Below are 18,372 nucleotides of genomic sequence, written 5' to 3'. Positions count from 1 at the left end.
GTTCAGTGCTTGGCACATAGTAAGCACTGAACAAATACTGCAATTATTGTTACTGTATGCAGGCTTCAGGGAAGAGGGCCTTGGCCTAGTGGAAAGAGCACGGGCCTGCGAATCAGAGGACTTGGATTCTAATTCCAGCTCCTCACTTGTCGACTGTGTGTCCTTGGACGCATCACTTAATTTCTCTATGCCTCAGTTACTTCATCTGTAAAACGGAGATTAAGACTGTGAGCCCCACATGGGTCGTGGACTGTGTCCAAACTGGTTAACACATATCTACCCCAGAGTTTAGTGCAGGGCCTTGTACATTAACAAACACCATTAAAAAAAAAGGCTACCACTTCTAGACTATAAGTTCCTCTAGACTGTAAGCTCCCTGGGGCCAGAGACTTGTCTACCGGCTTGGTTGTACTGTATTCCCTCAGGCATTTAGTAAAGAGCTCTGCCCAAAGGAGGGGCTCAAAAAATACTCAGCGCTAGAAGGCGACAGCAATTCTGAGTCAAACTCTGATGAAGTAATTGGGTTAAAGTCACTTCAGCTGGGCTCCTGGGAGCTTTGGGACTGGCAGAGTGGGAACTCTTTGGTCTAGACTGCTAGCTCATTGTGGGCAGGGAATGTGCCTGTTATACTCGCCCAAGCACTTAGTACAGTGTTGTGCACCCAGTAAGCACTCAATAAATATGATTTTAATACTCCCCCTTCCTCCCACAGCTTGGCCCTATGAAGCAAGAAGCTGTGGCCTCCAAGTTTCTCACCTGAGTGAGGAAACCCTGGGCTCGATAGAGAACAAATCAAATTCCCGTGAAGCCATCTGGAAGATGGGTACAGGGGAGGGGAGGCTGATTGCATTTGCTGCATCCTGCTAATGTCAATCAATCAATCAATCGTAATTCCCGAGCGCTTACTGCGTGCAGAGCACTATACTAGGCACTTGGCAGGATAGGCTATAACAACGTATAGTCTTTAGTTTCTTCTCTCTTTTCAAAGGTGGATCTTTTTGTTCTCCCGCTGGCACTGTCACCCTGCCCTCAGCTCCAGGCCTCCGCTCTCAGCCCCAAGCGAAGAACAGTAACTCCTTTGTCCCGCCCAGAGGAAGCAAGTCCGTTGACAATTTCAGGGTTAACGGAAAAAGCAACCGGGGCTTGCTAACCGGCTTGGGGGAATCGATGCAGGGAGCCCCTGAAGGCCGTGAGGAAGAGGAGAGAAAGAGTTGAAGGGGGCAGAGCGTACAGGCTGGGCAAGGGAGATAAAGAAGAGGGGCTGATAGGGGAAGGGGGAGGGAACTGGATTACTGTAGAAAACGAGAGAAAGAGAGAGATGTTGCTTTGAGGCCAGATGGAGCTGTCAGGAGAGCGTGAAGCAACTGCCCCTCCCCACTTGGAGACCTTTGTTCTTCTTATATACCTTCATAATATAAATGATTCACCATTCCCTCTGCTTTAGCTCCTTCTCCCTGAGCTTTAATTGCACCCCCTCGTTCCACCAGACCACCGTCATCCCCCCAGACAGAACCCCGGACTCCCTGTTTGGGAAGGCTAGACATCAAGTGCTTAGTACAGTGCTCTGCACACGGTAAGCGCTCAATAATATACGATTGCACGAATTAATTCCTCTCCACTCAGGAACGAGTCCCGGTGCCAGTTCTGCCTCCCACCTTGGGGTCTCTCTGGGGTCCTCGGGAAAGAGCTGTGAAAGGGGAGCCTCGTGCCCTCTCCCCCACTTCTCAGGAATAAGACCCCCCCCAAATATACCTAGGCCTCTCCCACTAGATAGAAACCAAACCAAACAATGTCCACGGACTTACAGAAGAGGTGTTTCACAGAGACCAGAGACAGGCCTGTGGCATGAAGTTGATGGGGTAGAGGGCAGGAGGAGACAAGGGTACGTCGGAGGGTGGGGGGGAGTGTGTCTGGGGGATGGCTGGGGGATGGGATCATTCACAGGTTACTCTCGTGGGTTTCCTCTGTGTCGTTGCTCACGGGAGGGAGGCCTCCATTGTCGTTGAGCCGCTTGGCCCGGTAGGTTTCATAGTGGATGTTGTGCGTCACTTCCTTTAGGTCCTGGAGGTGGGTCCTGAGGGAGATGGGTAATAGGTTAGGGTCTGGAGAAGGGGACCACTTCCCCAGCCCAGGGGGTAGGCCGATGGTTCACTCCAAGAAGCAAATCCCTCCCTCCCTCGGGGGGCTTGAGGAGGCTGGGTGGGGAGGGCCCGCAGGCCAGTAATGTTGCCATCCGGCAGGGCAGTCATTCAGTAGTGGCCCCCTCCGTGCTCCCGGCCCTTCTCAGCCTCACTCTAGAGCTCTGGGGCTGTGGCCCTGCCGCCAGGTCTCTGAGGTAACCCTGACTTGATGGTCGTCCACCTGCTGTCCTATGCCCGAGAAGGGGCTCTGCGGAGGGACTGGAGTGGGAATGGGGTCCGAGTGCCATCGGGGGCTACAGCTGGGACTCCAGGGTCACTCCCCTGCGCTACCCTGGCCCACAATCCCAGGCCCCTCCCAGCCGAGCAAAGCAGAACCGAGACAGAGCTTGAGGCAGGTGGGGCCCGGCCACCCCAGGGCATCCGGCCAATATCCCCAGCCAGGTTCGACCCGGGATCAGGACGAGATTCCAGAGTGAGTGTCGCCTATGGGAAACTCCTCCAGCTCCATCCTTCCTTAAAGGTTTTGGGTCATGAAACCTCTCCCCTATTGGGGAAAGAAGATTCCAAAGTCAGAGGGATGTTGGACCGGAACGTTCTTGTGCCAAGAAACCCACCGAGGCCACTTTGGGCCCCAGGGCCTTACCTGATAACAAAGTCTCGGAGCAGCGCGAATTCACAGTGGGTGACGTTTTCCACTGTGAACAGAGAAGGGAAGATCACTGGAGAGGGCCTGATGGGAGAGTGGCCTCCATCAGAATCAGGGGGTGGCCCTCTGTCTTCAACAGATGGGTTGTCCCTTGATGCCACTTTTCCTAAGATTTTTTGGGGTACCCAGTCCCCTCCCTGCAGCCCCCTCCCACCAGCCTGGAGTTCACTCCTCTCCTCCAATTCTGGTGGGATTTCGGCATAATTCCACGGGAGTTTGAGGCAAGGGGCTCAGTATTGCAGAGCCGCACCCCCTCCCGCCTGTCTTCCCTCACTACCCCCTTGTACCTAATGGAAAGGGAGTGGGGCTGGAGGTCCGCCGACTCGGATTCTAATCCCACTTCCCCTCCTGGCCGGCCGAGTCACTTTGGGCAAGTCACTTGGCTTCTCTGGGCCTCAGTTTCCTCCTCTGGAAAATGTCAGGGGGTGGAAGGGGATGAGTTCCCTGCTCTCCCTCCCACTTAGACTGGGAGCCCTTGGTGAGGCAGGGTCTGCATCCTTCTGATCATCTTGCGTCTGCCCCAGTGCTTAGAACAGTGCTATGGCACACGGCAAGTGCCCAGTTAACCCCTCGGGAACTAACGGCTCTGACCAAGTCCTCTTAGCAGTTTCATCAGTTGGGGCGGATTGTTGGCATGGAGCCATTTACCTTCGATGATTCCCCATGGAGTTTTCCTGCCCAGGACCCGTTTCTCGTTGACTTGGTATTCCTTGTCACTTCCCACCACAGCGAACGGCATGCTCTCCTGCTGGAGACAGACGGACACACAGACAGAAAGGCCAGGAGTCCCTGTCTCCTCTTTTTTTTTATGGTATTTGTTAGAGCACTTACTATGTGCCAGGCACAGTACTAAGCGCTGGGGAAGAGACGAGTTTGTCGGGTTGGACACAATCCCTGTCCCACATGGGGCTCACTTTTGCTCCCCGTTTTACAGATGAAGTAACTGCCACACAGAGAAGTTAAGTGACTTGGACAAAGTCGCACAGCAGACAAAGGACGGAGCTGGGATTGGAACCCAGGTCCTTCTGATTCCCAGGCCCGGGCTCTATCCACTAGGCCACGTTGTTTCTTCCTACCACTCCTCCTCCGGTGGCCTTGCACGCGGGGGAGGCGGAGAACCCAACCACCGCCCCTCTCCCTGCTTCCGGCACCATGCCCTTGATTCTGTGAGCAGCGGCAGCCCACCTGGGGCTCTGCACCCACCCCAGGCCCTCCGGGGGGAACAGGCAGTATCTTCCCACCTAGGAGCCCGGGGACTAGCAGGGCAGAGAGAGCCCTCCTGGCCCAGTGCCCACCACCCAAGAAGTGCCGCCTCCCAAGAAGAGCAGGAGAGGCCCTGGACAGGAGGGCCAGTCCTCCCCGCACCCCTAAAGGTGCCACCCCTCAGGACCCCCTGAGCCCCACCCTGATCTTGTCGTTCTCCATCTTGTCCTCCAGGTCTTCATCGAACTCCTTCTGGGGGTAAAATTCAATCCCGTTCACCTCGAGCTCTTTGCGCACCTGAGTGGGAGGAAAGAAAGCCACAGGGGCCATGTGTCGGTTTGATCAAGAGGAGCGGGGGCGGGGGTCCACTAGGAGCTCCGGGTGAGGGACGTGAGGGTCCCTCACTCACCTCTCTGCCCCAGTAAGGACCATGACTGTCTCCTGCCCACCTGGGCTACAGCCTGGTGGGAAGGAGAAGAGAAGGAAGGAGGGAAGAGGAGGAGGAGAAGCAGTAGCAAAGCCTTCCCACCGAGACGGCTGCTGTGGTTCCCATGGGAACAAGCCAATGGATTAGCACCTGCTGCCCACCCCTGACGCTCTACAAAACTGCCTCTCTTCCTGCAGAGGAAGGGAAAGGTGGTCACTGACCTTTAGTAACATAGAGACAGGCCAGCACAGCTCAGATCCCCTTTGAGCAAAAGCTGGGCCCAAGAGCCTCCGGATTCAGGCCCTGAAAAGAACACATCTCCTCCAGGAAGCCTTCCCTGTCTAATCTCTCATCCCCACTCCCATTTCCCACCCTACGGCATCACCCATGAACTTGCCATCCCCACCCCCACAGCAATCATGTCCATATTTTTACACTTGGTTGCTTCTCCTACCTGTCATTTTAGCATCTGTCTCCCCTGCTAGATTATAAAATCTCTGAGGGCAGGGATCTTGTCTACTAATTCTATTGCATTCTGCCAAGTGTTTGGTACAGTGCTCTTCACAAAGGGAATGCTCAATCACTATAACTAATTTTTAAAAAATCATATTTGTTAAGCGCTTACTATGTGACGGTTACTGTAGTAGGCACCGGGGTAGATACAAGATAATCAGGTCGGACACAGTCCATGTCCCAAATGGGGTTCCCAGTCTTAATCTTCATTTTACAGATGAGGCGACAGAGGCACAGAGATGCAAAGTGACTTGCCCAAAGCCACACAACAGACAAGTGGTGGAGGAAGGATTAGAACCCAAGCCTCCCGACTCCCAGATCCAAGGTCTTTCCACTAGACTCCACTGCTGCTCATACTGAGTGATGGATTGGTGCCTCTCAACTAATTCCTAACACACCACTGATAATAATAATAATAATAATGGCATATGTTAAGCGCTTACTATGTGCAAAGCACTGTTCTAAGCGCTGGGGGGGATACAAGGTAATCAGGCTGTCCCACGTGGGGGTCACAGTCTTAATCCCCATTTTACAGATGAGGTAACTGAGGTGCAGAGAAGTCAAGTGACTTGCCCCAAGTCCCACAGCTGACAAGTGGCGGAGCTGGGATTAGAACTCATGACCTCCGACTCCCAAGCCTGGGCTCTTTCCGTTGAGCCACGCTGCTTCCTGCCCCCAAAGGCTTCTGACTCCCCTCCCCAGCTTCAGCCCCGGGGTCAGCAAGTGGGTAGGGTGAGGAATGGGAGGGGTCTGGGCGGGCAAGATCCAGCAGGGGAGGTGTAGGGATCCCTCACCCTTTGCTTGAACTCGATCTTCTCTTCGAGGGTCATGGTGTCGGCCTTGGCGATGACAGGGATGATGTTCACCACCTTGCTCAGGTGCTTCATGAATTCCAGATCCAGAGGTCGCAGGCTACGGCCCAGGAGACGGAGGTCAAAGCCGCCCTGGACCCCTCCCCATCTTGCCTGCCCCCACACCACCCCCGGCCCGGAGCTGACCTGCCCGTTGCCCCTGACCCTGGGAGGATCCTCGGAGGAGGGCCAGGAGTTGGACGGGACAATTGGCTGGGAAAATCACACAAACTGGGGGCGGGGAGGGCTGCCCTAGCCCCCAGCCCCAAGAAGCACTTGCCCTAATCATGGTGACTGTTCCTCTGGGGAGGACGGCAGCAAGTGGAAGGCCGGGCACCCTCCTGGCTATTTACATCACCACAGCCCAGTGCTGACCACCCGGAGGACTGGGATGGGGCAGGGGCTGGGGCTGGGATGGATGTGGGTCGGGGTGGGAGCAGCGGCCGGATCTGGGACAGGGATATGAGCTGGGATAGAGGTCTGGACACGCTGGGGCTAGGCCGAGGGCCGGAACAGAGATTGTTCCAGATCGTCCCAGAACAGTCCCCCTTCTAGATTGCGAACTCACTGTGGGCAGGGAATGTGCCCGCTTATTGTTATATTGTAGTCTCCCAAGCACTTAGTACAGGGTTCTGCACACAGTAAGCGCTCAATAAATACAATTGAATGAATGAAAGATTGAGCCACAGGCTGAGGCTGAGACAGGGACTGGGACAGGATCTAGGACAGCGGGTGGGACAGGAGCTGGAGTAGGAGCTGGGACCCGGGCGAGACCCGTCCCTTTTGCAACCAGCACTGCTAGCGTGGAAGCCAGAAGGGGGACGTTGCAGGGAGGAAAGTCTGAAGTAACCGCCCCATCCCACTTCCTCCTCCCCGACAGCCAGCTCCGGCCGGAGAGGCGACGGCGACCGCGGGGATCCCGGGGAGGGAGGAAAGCGGAGAGATCTCGGGAGCGCCCGGGACGTACGAGTGTCCCGTAGGGGAGATGAAGTAGAGACAGCAGTGGACACGGGTGTCGGGGATGTGTTTCTTCCTGGCGATGTTCACCTCCTCCTTCAAGAACTTCTCGTACTGCTCGTTGATGTATTTCTCAATGGGCTCCCAGCTGAGGAGCCAGAAGACAACCAAGACACAAACAAGTAGTCAAACAAAGGGATTTATGGAGCATCTATGGGAATGGGCAGGGAATGTGTCTGTTAATTGTTGTACTGTCCTCTCCCAAGCGCTAAGTACAGTGCTCCGCACCCAGGAAGCGCTCAGTAAAAATGAATGAATGATAGTAGCATGGCCTAGTGGATAGAGCCCGAGCCTGAGAGTCAGAGGACCTGGGTTCTGATCCCTGTTCCTCCAATTGCCTGCAGTGCGACCTTGGACGATTTTTTTTCTTAATGGCATTTGTTAAGTACTTCTTATGCGTCAGGCACTGTACTAAGCACTGGGGATACAAGCTAATCAGGTTGGATACAGTCCATGTTCCTCGTGGGGCTCACAGTCTTAATCCCCATTTTACAGCTGAGGTGACTGAGGCCAAGAAAAGCTAAATGACTTGCCCAAGGCCACGCAGCAGACAAGGGGTGAAGCTGGGATTAGAATCCAGGTCCTTCTGACTCCCGGGCCCGTGCTCTAACCACTAGGCCACACATTTCACTTCTTTTCATTCATTCATTCATTCAATCATACTTATTGAGCTTTTACTGTGCGCAGAGCACTGTAGTAAGCACTTGAGAGAATATAACATAGCAATAAACAGACACATTCACTGCCCACAATAAGTTCACAGTCTATGAATACAGACATTAATATGAATAAATAAATAACAGATATGGACATAAGTGCTGTGGGGCTGGGGGCGCGGTGAGTAAAGGGGGCAAGTCGGGGTGACACAGAAGGGAGTGGAGAAGGGGAAAGGACGGCTTAGTCAGGGAAGGCCTCGACAGTTTCCTCAACTGTAAAATGGGTATTCTATCCTTTCTCCCTCCTACTTAGACCTTAAGCCCCACATGGGGCAGGGATTGTGACCAGTCCGATTAATTTGTATCTACCCCAGCGCTTAGAACAGCGTTTGACACACCGTAAGTGCTTAACAAATACCATAATCATTATTACTGGGTGTGGAGCCCTAAGCATTTGAGAGAGTGCCTCAGAACCATCTAGCCTTCTAGGAGTTTACAGTATAACAGGGGAGACAGACAGGCATGAGACTGACCCTACCCTAGGCTGCCCTGTCCCCGCTCCCGTCCCGTCTTCCCACACCTCGGTGGGAAGCGGGGCCCGTCTCCTCCTGGGGAGAGCTCCGTTACCTAGTCGGCACAGCATGCTGAGCACCGTACAACACAGTCCCTGGCCTGGTCAAGACCCTCCTGGAACTTGCTTTCTAAGACGGCCTAACCCATCCACTGACCTCACAATTCTGTGCAAATTTTGGGCCATGTTCAGTCCTCCTTGGGAACAGGCAGCTTAAGGTTTTGGGGAACAAGAGTCACTCTGGAGCCAGACTCTCCCTAGTACAGTGCTCAGCCCACAGCAGGCACTCATTAAATACTACTGACCGCTTGATCTCAGTCACAGAGGGCTAGGACAGTCTCCAGACTGTACACTCGTTTTGGGCAGGGAACGAGTCTACCAATTCTGTTGTATTCTCCCAAACACTTAGCACACACAGCAAGAGCTCGATAAATACCACCGATGATGATGAAGGAGCCCCCACCCAGATACTCGGATACCCTGACCCTCAATCTTCTTCTCCCTCCCACCTCACAGCCTTCCCAAACCTCCCCTCTGCCCCCCCAGAAATGGGAAATGGGAAAAACAAGATGGGGGGAGAGGAAGGGAGATCAGTGAAAGGGGAGGAAGGAATAAAGAGACACGAACCAGTTTTCATTGTTGATCTGGTCCCCGAACCCCGGTGTGTCGATGACTGTTAACTTCATCTTCACCCCTCCTTCCTCAATCACTGGGGGTGGCAGAAAGGCAGGGTGTCAGGTCTCCCCCCCCAAAGTCTAAGATCCTCCTTCCGGCTGCAGGGTCAGCGTCCCTACCCTCGCCCCTGCCCTGAATGCTGGCGACCTCCTGCTCTCCCGTCCCCAGGGCCCACCTGTGGAAAGGTGAGGCGTGGGGAGAGGGGTGGGATCACAGGATAGCAGACTGTGGCATGGGGATGTCTGTGTGTGTCTCTGTGTGTGTGTGTGTGTGTGTGTGTGTGTGCAGGCGCAGCAGGGGGAGAGCGAAGAGAGAAAGGGCGGCCACTCCCCCCACCCCGGCGGCCGAAGGACGAGGAGAGAGGGTCCTGGGGAAGCCTCCCCTCCACCTCTCCTGTGGTCTCCCTGCCAGAGAGAGGATCCAGGCCCCTCACCCTCTGCCCTTAGAGTCCAGCCACTCCAGATCACCGAGGAGAAAAGGGACACGGTGCCATGCTGAGAAGTGGGAGCAGACAGTGGGAATGGCAAGGATTTCAGCAGTGCAGGATGAACAGCAGTGCAGGAGCAGGCGATGCGGGCCCTTGGCTCGGCGCCTCAGTCCGGGAGGCATAAGAGAGCTGTATCCTCCCATCACCGGCTCTGGCCGCTGCTGTTTCAGACCATCCAGCCCGGCTCTTACCGTGCCCGATGGCTTTGATCTCCACCGTCTTGGGAATCTTCTCTTCCCGGTTCCAGCCCGAGGACTTGCGGCTGACTTGAGACTTGAAGAGGGTGTTCACCAGGGTTGACTTCCCCAGCCCGCTCTGCCCTGGGGGCGGAACACCAGGAAAGCCATGGAAGTTTCCTCAACAGAACGGGTCTGTCCCTGCTCTTAGTGATCGAGAAAGTGGGTTTGGGGCCTAGAGAGGATGTGATTCTGGGCCTCAGTTTCCCTGCTTCCCAAAAGGGATAATCAAGTAATGGTTTTTATTAAGTACTTACTGTGTGCAAAGCACTGTACTAAGTGTTTAGGAGAGTATAATAGAGTTGGTAGACATGAACGCTGTCCTTAAGGATCTTAGAGTCTGGTACTGGATTTCCTCCTGGGGAAAGGACATCTGAACTCCTCAAAGAAAAGAATTGAGTTACCCCCGCTGAGAAGAAGTGTGGCCTAGTAGACCGAACATGGGCTCGGGAGTCAGAGGACCCGGGGTCTAATTCCGGCTCTGCCACTTGTCTGCTGGGTGACCTTGGGCAAATCACTTTACTTCTCTGTACCTCAGTCACTTCAACTGTAAAATGGAGATTAAGACTGTGAACCCCATGTGGGCTTCACATGGGGTTCACAGCTTTAATTGTTATGTTGTACTCTCCCAAGCATTTAGTACAGTGCTCTGTACACAGTAAGTGCTCGATAAATATGATTGATGAATGTGGCACATGGATTGTGCCTGCCTGATTAGCTAGCATCTACTCCAGCCCCTTAGTACAGTGCCTGGTACATAGTAAGTGCTTAATAAAGACGGGTAAAAATAAGCAAACAATAACAAAAAAGCCCTGTTTGCCGTCCCAGAGCTCCTCCGGGGCAGTTGGGTGACTTCCCCCCTACCCTCCCTCACCCTGCAACATCCATGAGGGAGAGCACGGAACTGGTAGTCAAAAGATCTGGCTTCTAGTCCCAGCTCTGCCACTGCTCTGCTGTGCGATCTTAAGTCACTTAACATCTCTGGGACTCAGTCTCCTCATCTGTAAAAGGGGAATAATATAGATTGTGCATTAGTACAGTGCTCTGCACACAGAAAGGGCTCAGTAAATATGACTGAATGAATCTCTGTGGGATAGGGACTGTGTCCAGTCAATCTTGTTGCTAGCCCGGTGCTGAGCACGTAGTAAGTGCTTTATAAATGGCATAGTCATTATGTTAGGGGGGTTCGGGTAACCCTGGAAACAGGGCTGTGGCTTAGAGCAGAGGTGGAGGGACCAGAGGCCCCCGGCAACCCTTTCCTCAGCCGTGACCCCTTCCACAGATGAGGATGCAGTGGACCCTGCCACAGCAGACACGGAAAATGTTTTTAAAGTGCGTGACCCATCTGAGTGGGTTGTGCAAAGACCGGGCAGGGGGAGTACCAGCCTGCAAGATCTCCGCCGGGGTGGTAATGGTTTCTGTCCCGGCTGCCGGAACCCAGGGGAGTGGGGACACTGCACTGGCGATAGCTGCGGGGGCACAACCGGCAGCGGAGTGATAGCGGCATCGGGGTGATGCGGGTAGCGGGGTGAAGCTGGCAATGGAGTGCTGGGAGCAGAAGCTGCAGGGGAAACCGTCGTGCCCGCTGCCCCGGGCAGAGCAGGAATGATGCGTAGTGGGCAGCAGGGAGAGCTGTAGGGGACTGGATAGCCGGGGAGACCCCAGGATGGCGGGGAGCGGGAGGGGCAAACCCCGGTCTGGAGGCCGCAGTCAGATACTTGGCTAATTCTGGGACGGGGTCCTTATCAGCACCGAGCAGAGCCCGCCTGCCCTCCCACCCACTCCCCCCGTCCCACACCTCAGCCCGGGCTCGGCAAACTTCTCTGGCGTGAGACGCGATCTGCCCCAGAGTCCCCCACCTGCGGGCGGCAGGGGCCTTATCTTGTCCAGTGCGGGCCAATCCCCACACCCACCGTGGGCCAATCCCCACACCCGGCAAAGACTGAGTGGGGTTGAATGGTCCAAGCTGAGTCACTGGAGGAAGAGTCAGGGGTGTGGGATGGTCCACGCTGGGTCACTGGAGGGAGTCAGAGATGGAGAGGGAAGAGTCAGGGATATTGGATGGTCCAGGCTGGGTCACTGGGGGAGAGTCAGGGATGGAGAGGGGAGAGTCGGGGGGTTGGATGGTCCATGCTGGGTCAGTGAGGAAGAGACAGGGATGGAGAGGGGAGAGTATGGGGGAGTTGCATGGTCCATCCCTGACCATGAAGGTGGGTGTCCAGAAAGACCACCAGTTACAGTTCCTCCAAGCATCCTGTGCCCCTGTCAGAGACAGTCCTGGCCTGGGAAGACCACAGGTTTCACCCAGATGGCATAACAGTATGTTTAATGTTATGCTCGGTGAAACTCCCCCCCACCCCACTTCATCAAGTCAGGAAGTCCTACCTTCTGCCCCAAGCCCTAGGGCCCTCTCCCCCAACACCACTACCCAAGGAGCCCCTGTGTCCCACGCCCCTCCAGCAGGACCCAGCCTCATACCCACAACCATGATGTTGAAGTCGAAGCCCGTCTTCATGGTCTTCCTCCGCATCTGCTCGATGATGGTGTCGATGCCAATGTAGCCCAGCAGGTTGGAGTTGATGCCCACCGGCTTCATGGGCACCGCGGGCTTCGGCCGGGGTTCGGGCACCACCTCCGACATGGCCACTTCCGTCCTGATCTCCGTTAATCCTGTTGGGGGCGGGGGCGGGGCATGGGGAGAAGCAGCATGGCGTAATGGATAGAGCACGGGCCTGGGAGTCAGAAAGTCATGGGTTCTAATCCCGGCTGGCCACTTGTCAGCTCTTTGACCTTGGGCAAGGCACTTCACTCCTCTGGCCTCAGTTACCTTATCTGTAAAATGGGGATTGAAAGTGTGAGCCCCACATGGGCCAGGGACTGTGTCCGACCCGATTTGCTTGTATCCACCGCTTGATTCGCTTGTATCCATTATTATTAGACTCGTTATGGAGCTTCCCGTCTCATCTCACTCTTCAGTTCCTCCCAACCTTCCCATGGAGGTGAGTTTCAGCAGAGCTGGGCAAAACTGTACAGGGCAGGGCAGGGCATGGCTGGCTATTTATTTACCCTTGGTGACAAGCACGGGCCTCTGTTCCCTAACCTCAGTCCACTTGACCTGGCCCCTCCTGCCCCTGGTCCCTCTCCCCTTCTGTCCGGGCGTGGGGGCTAGTGCCATCTGGGCAAGGCGCCAGGAGCTGGGCGGGGAACCCCTAGGATCCTCCATGGCACCTTGAACCAGAGGATGGTAGGTAATGAGCCCCATGTGGAACAAGGATTGTGGCTGACCTGGTTGACTCGTATCTGCTTCAGCGCTTAGAACAGTGCTTGGCACAAAGCAAGCACTTCAGAAACATGATGATGATTCTTCTTCTTATCAGTGACACCTATATGCTCCCCAGCTCCAGGGTCTCCCTGCACCTTGCCCTGACCGCTGCACTGCCTGGTCTCTCCTCCGTGGGATCCACTTTCCGATGTCACTGTGCATTTGTGCAGACAAGCCTCCCCGGGGCAGCACTTGTCTTCTTCCAGCTTTCCGGAATGCCGTCACAGCCAGGTGAGCTGAGTGTCACCGAGCACCCGGCCAGGCTGGACAGGCTCAACTGGCGGCCTCCTCTCCTCCCAGCCTCTCCACCTCTCCACCTCCTGGCTTCCTCTCTCCCTCCCAGCTTCCTCTCCTCCCCTCCTCCCGGCCTCCTCTCCCCATCCCGGCCTGCCTCCCCTCCTCCTGGCCTCCTCTCCCCATCCCACCTCTATGCCTCTCTTCCTCCCAGCCTCCTTTTCTCCTCCCATCCTCCTCCCCCCCATCCTCCTGCCCTGGACTCGAGGTTCTCCGCTCTCTGTCCACTCCTGGTCTCCCCAAAAGTCTGCTCCACAGTCTTCCCAAGGTTTGCTCCAGGCCCTGTCCCAGCCTGGCCTGCCCCTGATCATTTGGCGGGGCTCAATCTGCATTCTCGGGACTGGGTTGCACCTGCAGGACCATTCAGATACGTGTTCTCAGGAGACTCTCACCAACCCTCGTGTCAACTGGCAAAAAGCCACGTCCCCCCGGAGCTGAGGGGACGAGGTCAGCAAGCTAGAGCTGCCCACCAGGCCTCAGCCTGGGTGGGGAGGTCCCCCATCCTCCTGGCCCTGGAATCTCCAATCACTCGGCCACCCCTTGGTCCTGGTGGTCTCCCCCTTTATATCCCCCCACCCCACCGAGTGATGTGGCTGCTTGTGGCAGGGAGGCAGTGTGGTCTATCAATCAATCATTCAAAAAGACCTGGGTTCTAATCCTGGCTCTGCCATTTTTCTTCTGTTTGACCTTGGGAAAGTCAGATCACTTCTCTGTGTCTCAGTTACCCTCTCTGTAAAATGGGGATTGAGACTGTAAGCCCCATGAGGGACAGAGATCGTATCCTGCCCGATTTGCCTATGGTCATCCCAGTGCTTAGTACAGTGCTTGGTACATAGTAAGCACTTAGCAAATACCACAATTATTATTATTAGTAGTAGTATTTATTCAGCACTTACTATGTATAGAGCATATACTAAGCACTTAACAAATACCAAAAGTATTATTATTACTTATATTTATTGAGCTCTTACTATGTGCAGAACGCTGTCCTAAGTGCTTGGGAGAGTATAGTGTAACAGAATTAATGGATATATTCCCTGCCCATAACAGGTTTACAGGTTAGAGGAGACAGACATTAGCATAAATAAATAATTTATAGTACATAATTTTAAAATATGTACATAAGTGTCTTGGGGTTGGGGTGAATATCAAATGTCCAAAGGTCACAGATCCATGGGCATGAAGGACACGGAAGGGAAAGCAAACTGGTGGGGTGGGAAAAAGGAGTTTAATGAGGGAGGGTCTCCTGGAGGAGATGTGATCTTAATTAACAAAGCTTTGAAGGTGGAGAGCGTGGTGATCTGGTGTTTGTGGAGGGGGAGGGAGTCATAGAAGGCCTAGTGGGAACAACACAGAACGGTGAGCCAGGAAACCTGTGTTTTAGTCTCAGCTCTGCCTCTGCCTCTGCCCTGCTGTGTGATTCTGGGCAAATCTCGGCCTCCCTGGACCTCAGTTTCGTCATCTATAAAACGGGGATAAGATAACTGCCCTCCTTCCCTCTGAGATTGACAGGGTCTGGATACATTCTGATTATCTTGTATCTACCCCAGTACTTAGTACCTAGTAAACGCTAAATAAATATCATAATTATTATTAATATGTGGCTAAGTCTTCCTGCCCGTGTGGGTTTATGGGGCTTTCAAACACCTTCCTGTCACTGACCCCCCCGTATTTGAGATTTTACAGGAACGGCCACCAGCACCTCAGAAAAGAAACGGGCTCAGGAAAGAGCTCTGAATCTCGGGCCACTGTGATCCCCTCCCATCTTCTCCTGCAGGAGTGAAGATTGGCGTGAAGATGAAGGAGGGATGATAGAAGGCAAGACGGGGCTGGTAGGACCCTGTCCTCGGTACCCCTGCCCGAGGTCCCCCAGGCCCTCTCGAGCGGTTTCTCCCAACTTAATACCCCCTCCCCAAGTCTCTCCACCCACCTCAAATCTGTACTCACCCTTCCCCACCCTGCCCTTCACACACCCACCCCCTCCACACCTTCTTATAATAACTATGATATTTGTTAAGCACCTACTCTGTGCCAAGCACAGGCGTAAACAAGATATATACATTAGATACAACCCCTGTCCCACTTGGGGGTCACGATCTAAGAGGCCGCCTCATCCCTGTCCCAACCTGACCCTCACACACCACCCAGGTAGAGTCCGCAGTAGATTCTGGGAGAAACGCTCCCGGGTCCTAACACCTTTCAGGTGAGCGGGACTCATCCCGGCCAACCCTAAGCCAGCCACCTGGACATAGAAATCGTTAGGGCCTAGGCCTCCACTATTTGGGCTAAGTCTGCTCCTAAGCCACCATCTGGCTCATGTAAGGGCAGAGAGCCCCATCTCTGTAAATCCCACAGGTTACTAGCCCAACCTCGGTGCTCTTGGGAGTCCAGGGTTCAGGACCTGGGTCAGCAGGGACCACCAAGCCCAGGTCAGGATGCCTTGGTGGTTGGGGGCTGCTCAGGTGGCAGAGCTAAGTCCAGCTACTGTGACGGCAAGAGGGGCGAGAGGCGGGGGGCTCAGCGGGTTAGAGATGCTGAGTTGACCTGCAGCCCCGAGCGGTAAGGGCCGAGACCCGGCTGCTAGGGTCCGGATGCCCAGGGAAAAGGAAAGGGAGGGAGTTTGGGGATGGAGCGGAGAGAGGGCCGGGTTTTAAGGAGTTCCAGGGTGAGGAGATGTGAACTCACTGCATCTGATGCCGGAGGTGGGGAGCATTGAGCGTGGGGGGCAAGCTTGAGACACATCCCCGTTTCACGCTGGGCAGCGTGGGAAGACCTGGGGTCCGAAGAGACGGCAGGGGGGCATTTATTAAGAAGCACCGACCAGCGGGAGGAGGGCGAGGGAAGAGATGGAGTGACACCAGGCACTGGTCCCAAATCTAGGGCATGGCTCTACCTAAGCCGAGGCCCACGGCAGGGGCTCGTTGTGGGCAGGGAATGTGTCTATCATTAAACTGAATTCTCCCAAGCGCTTAGTACAGTGCTTTGCACACAGTAAGCACTCAATAGAAACGATTGACTGGATGAATGGAAGGAGTTAAAAGCAGCTCTGGGGAGAACACACATGTCACTCTCTCTGGGCTCCAGGGAGGGACCGGAGATCTCTGTACCCACACAATTCACCGGGCAGCATGGCGGCAGGGGCCAGTCTCCCTAAGGGGTGGGACCAGGTTGAAGGCGGGTACGTGTTCCTGGCTTGGCTCTGACCCTGCTCCACAGAGGGTGCCGGGACCTAGAGGATGCGAGGGATGGGAGGATGGGTGGACGGCAAGGTTAGAGGGGGTTAGGGTGGGGTTTGTGTATACTGGGGGTGGGGATGTACGAGGCAAAGGTGAAGCTGGGGTGTCTCTGCCCGGAGAGGGAAGAGCATGGGTGAACAAGGACAGATAGCATCCTCTCCCCAGAACGTTCCCCCTCCACCGCCCCTGATGCTCAAACACCTCGATTCTTGCTCCGCTTCTTTGTCTGGTGTCCCCTGGGGGGGAGGAGGGGGGCGGGAGGAGGGAGGGTGTGGGGTGGCTTCTTCATATCAACTGCCCCGGCCCTGCCCCTCTCCTCCCCAAATGCCCCCTGGCCCTGGGGGCTGTGAGTGGCTATTATTTAGGCCGAAGGCCTAGGGGACGGCCCTGGCTAATAAGCTCCACGTCCGAACAGGGTGGCTCCCTGAACCGACCCCCTCCGGAGGCTGCGGTTGAGGGGAGGGGGGTGTTCGCTGCAGGCATGGAGGGACGGAAAAGCCCGGGACTCCGAAATCCAACACGGGCACCCCCCTCCTCCGTGCCTCCACTCCAGTTTTCCCCTCCTCCGCCTCCACCTAAGAGTGCTGGGTCTTTCACTTTCCCATGGGGATGATCTCCTCAAGGGAAAAGGAGCCAAACTTTCCCAGCTACCGGGAGCTGAAGGGCAGGGTTCTGGGGGAAGGGGGGGAAATGGGGATTAGGCCCAAGGCAGCAAATGGCTCCCTCTCCCTCCCTCTTTCCCAAAAGGGCAGCCTCCACCAGAGCCCCTGGAATCTGCCCCCTTCTCCCTCACCCACCCGATTGGCAGATGCGGACTGGGGGCGCTTGCCCCTCGTCAGAAAAATGGCTTTGTCTTCTCCTGTCGCTGGGGGCTTCCCCCGCCGCCGGCACTGCAAGAGACCCTCGACCCTCAGCCCTCCCCCCCCCCGGCCAGCCCGTACCCTGCCCCTTGCCAACCACGGATGGCAACCCAGCCGGTGCCCGGCTCCCTGAGGTACAGGGAGGATCATCCGATCTAAGGCAACTCGGCCTGGGCCTCTGACCAACCCTTTCCACCCAATCTGGGAGTGGTGGCGAGGAGAACCTGTCGGCGGGGCCCCCTGTGTGCAAGCGCTCAGTACAGTCCTCTGCGCCCAGGAAGGGCTCACTACATACGATCGAATGGATGAAGGTGTGTCCGGGTGGGGGGGGGGGGGAGTCTGTGTTGTGAACATATGTCTCGGTGTGGTGTATCTCTGTTGCAGACCTAGGCGTTTACGTCGTGTGTGCTGGGGGCGTACATCATGGGGGGGGGGAACGACCCATCTGTGCATGTGAGAATGTCATGTGCGGGTGTGTGCGGAGGGTGCAACATCTTTGTGTGTGCGAGCGCGTGTTTGGGTTCGGCCGCGGAGCATCTCTCTGCCGGCCGCCCCCGACCCAGAACCCGCAGGCCCCGGCCGGCCGCCTCCTACCTTTGGACATGAATCGTCCGTCGTCCGCAGCCGCCGTCGTGTGTCCGGGAGGTGGGGGCTGGCGCCTCCTGGCCCTGGCCTGCCCTGGCCCCGGCGGCCTCCCCTCTCTGCCGCTTCCCAGTCCCCCGGCTCCCGCTGCCTTCCGCAGATAAGCAGGGATGCCACAGCCACCAACGTCATGTGATCCGCATATTAAACATCCCTGCAAAATCCTGGCCCCTTCCTCCTCCTCCTCCCCGCCTACCCGGGGCTCCCTCCTTCCCACTCCCCCCCAACTCCCCGATGGAGGCCTCGCCCGCCCCCTCCCTGCTCTCCTCCCTCCCCGGTCCTGCTGGCCCTGCTCTCCGCTCAGATGCCCAGGCAGCTCCCGGTTAGCCCTTAGAGGGACAAGAGGCAGGTCCTTTTTCTCCCTCCGAGGTATTTGGGAGAAAGGGGACAGGTGTGGGATCCTTCTCCCCGCATCTGGCCATGATGATAATAATAACGATGATGGTATCCGTTAAGGGCTTATTATGTGCCAGGCCCTGTACTAAGCGCTGGGGTGGATACGAGCCTGGCCCACATGAGGCTCGCAGGCTTAATC

The 18,372-nt window shown here is 55.8% G+C and overlaps 1 protein-coding gene across 2 annotated transcripts; it reads right to left on the bottom strand.

Annotated features, from left to right (window-relative positions):
- Nucleotides 1–979: 979 nt before the first annotated feature.
- Nucleotides 980–18,013, bottom strand: SEPTIN3 (septin 3). 2 transcript variants are annotated; one of them, XM_007655943.3, is made up of 10 exons: nucleotides 17,790–18,013; nucleotides 11,962–12,153; nucleotides 9,439–9,567; nucleotides 8,713–8,794; nucleotides 6,809–6,946; nucleotides 5,785–5,902; nucleotides 4,252–4,347; nucleotides 3,496–3,592; nucleotides 2,785–2,836; nucleotides 980–2,074 (listed from the first exon to the last, which is right to left on the bottom strand). In XM_007655943.3, exons 1-10 carry the CDS (start codon nucleotides 17,797–17,799, stop codon nucleotides 1,939–1,941), a joined length of 1,050 nt encoding a protein of 349 aa, XP_007654133.2. In that variant the 5' UTR covers nucleotides 17,800–18,013; the 3' UTR covers nucleotides 980–1,938. The 2 variants fall into 2 exon arrangements, with proteins under 2 accessions (XP_007654133.2, XP_028934308.1); XM_029078475.2 differs by having other exon boundaries at nucleotides 3,496–3,595; nucleotides 17,790–18,010.
- Between the last annotated feature and the right edge of the window lie 359 nt (nucleotides 18,014–18,372).

The sequence above is a fragment of the Ornithorhynchus anatinus genome, chromosome 14, assembly GCF_004115215.2.
Source record: "Ornithorhynchus anatinus isolate Pmale09 chromosome 14, mOrnAna1.pri.v4, whole genome shotgun sequence".
Taxonomy (NCBI): Eukaryota; Metazoa; Chordata; class Mammalia; order Monotremata; family Ornithorhynchidae; genus Ornithorhynchus; species Ornithorhynchus anatinus.
The sequence above is the reverse complement of the archived record's forward strand: the minus strand, read 5'-3'. Positions and strand labels throughout refer to the sequence as shown.